The following is a 2,135-nucleotide window of genomic DNA, read 5'->3' on the forward strand; positions in this document are numbered from 1 at the left end:
CTGGGAGCAGCACATGGAAACTGTTATATAGCTTAGTAGATATGGCCTCTACTTCCATTACTTGGTCAAAGTGAACATGAAATGAGTTAATCATTGATACATTCAATTTATGGAGTTATGTCCTACTGGGATGACCAGTCATCTGCCAGGCTTGTTATGGTCAGAACACATGAAGATTACCGTGATATCATTAGACCTTTTAATTCTCAGAATTTTATGCATATTGTTGATTAATTTTTTTATTTCTTTTTCACAGACTCTTCTGGTGGATCATGGCAGCTCCTATGAACAATTCTGTGATATTTGTCCTGGGTGGGATACCAGATCTGGGTCACAATCAGACTGTTCTCTCTTTTCCTTTGTGTCTTCTATACATTGTAGCATTATTTGGCAACAGTACTATTCTGGTCATCATTAAAAGAGAGGAAAGCCTCAAACAACCCATGTATATCCTGCTCGCCATGTTGGCATTGACCGACTTTGGTGTGTCCTTGACTACTATGCCAACAGTTCTTGGAATTTTCTGCTTTAACTATAATCAGATCCCTCTGGACTTGTGTCTAACCCAGATGTACTTTCTTCATGCACTGGCAGCCATGGAGTCAGGGGTCTTGGTGGCCATGGCCGTAGATAGATTGATTGCTATATGGGACCCTTTGAGATATGTTTCCATCTTAACCCATTCAGTCATTGGAAAGATTGGACTGGTCATACTTTTGCGGAGCCTTTGTGTTGTTTTCCCAGTCCCTTTCCTTACCAAGAGGTTTCCATTTTGTAAGAGCCACGTTCTGTCCCATTCCTACTGCCTTCACCAGGATATTATCAGACTGGCTTGTGCAGATACAACAGTGAATAGCCTCTATGGCCTGGTGGCAGTCCTCATGACAAAGGGCATTGATTCCATGTTCATAATAATTTCCTACATAATGATCCTTAAAGCCGTCCTTAGAATTAAGAAGAATGAAGCTCGGCTGAAGGCCTTCAACACATGTGTCTGCCACTTATGTGCCGTCCTATTATTTTACATTCCACTCATCGGGCTCTCAGTTGTCCATAGATTTGGGAAGAACGCCTCCCATCTTATCCCAATCCTGATGGCCGATGTTTACCTATTGGTTCCTCCTGTCATCAATCCCGTAATCTACAGTGTGAAAACCAAACCCATCCGCCAGAAGATTGTCAAGGTCTTCAGATTCTCCATGAAGAGGAGAAGGACTCCTGCTGATGGAGTGGTTGCTATAAAGACCTGACATCCTCTTGTATCATTCATTTCTAGATTATATCTTGTATCATAATTAGTGTTGAGCCACCCCCGTAGTGTTCGAGTTCGGTTCGGTTCGTCGAACACCCGTGTGTTCGCCGAACTGTTCGTCGAACTGTTCGTCGAACACCTTCGAACACCGTTAAAACCAATGGCAGGCAAACAAAAACACATAGAAACACATAGAAAACACCTTCAAAGGTGTCCAAAAGCTGACAAACTGCTCAGAAGACACAACTAACACATGGAAAAGTGACAAGTACATATAGTCATGCGAAAAGAAAAGAGGTGGAGGAGTAAAAGGAGGGGGAGACACAGATATAGGCATGTCATGCCCTTCTAAAATCCAAAAAGTGAGAAGCCGAGATGGCCAGTCCGCTCCTGTCCGTGCCACCTCCGTGTCGCCGGATTTGTGCCAGAGCCGCGGTGAACCCTGACGGCCAGCCCCCCTCTCCCAATACTGGTGCCTGTCCGCTGGTGGGTCGAGAGAGCCCCCCTGTGGTGGAGGCAGCTCTAAGCTTTTTAATTTAAATTGTCCCTCTAATTTGAATGAATACACTTTAAATCCATTTACAAGGATCTATTGGAGGGCAAGTCTCATGCCAGCAGCCGCGTAATTCCAGCTCCAGTAGCGTCCACTAAAGCTGCTGCAGTTAAAAAGCTTTTATAAGGATCGAGCTCGGCTGTCCACCGCAAGGCATCCTACTGCCAGTCCCAGCCCCTATGCCTTGGGGTGCCTCCTGATGCTCTTCACTGAGTATCCCGTGGTCCCGAAGCATTTCCTTTGAAAAAATTAAGTGTCCAAACTACAGGTGGTGTAGCTTGCTTAACAGCCGGGATAATCCGCTGACTAGCAGACACTGCTACTAGGCAC

At 45.1% G+C, this 2,135-nt stretch overlaps 1 protein-coding gene across 1 annotated transcript; it reads left to right on the forward strand.

Moving 5' to 3' along the window:
- The first annotated feature begins 272 nt into the window (after window positions 1–272).
- On the forward strand, window positions 273–1,250 carry LOC141243362 (olfactory receptor 51G2-like). Its single transcript, XM_073668922.1, has one exon. It carries the CDS (start codon window positions 273–275, stop codon window positions 1,248–1,250), a length of 978 nt encoding a protein of 325 aa, XP_073525023.1.
- The last annotated feature ends 885 nt before the right edge of the window (window positions 1,251–2,135 follow it).

This window comes from Phyllobates terribilis, unplaced genomic scaffold (assembly GCF_046119375.1).
Source record: "Phyllobates terribilis strain yellow unplaced genomic scaffold, ASM4611937v1 Scaffold_2__4_contigs__length_985480577, whole genome shotgun sequence".
NCBI lineage: Eukaryota > Metazoa > Chordata > Amphibia > Anura > Dendrobatidae > Phyllobates > Phyllobates terribilis.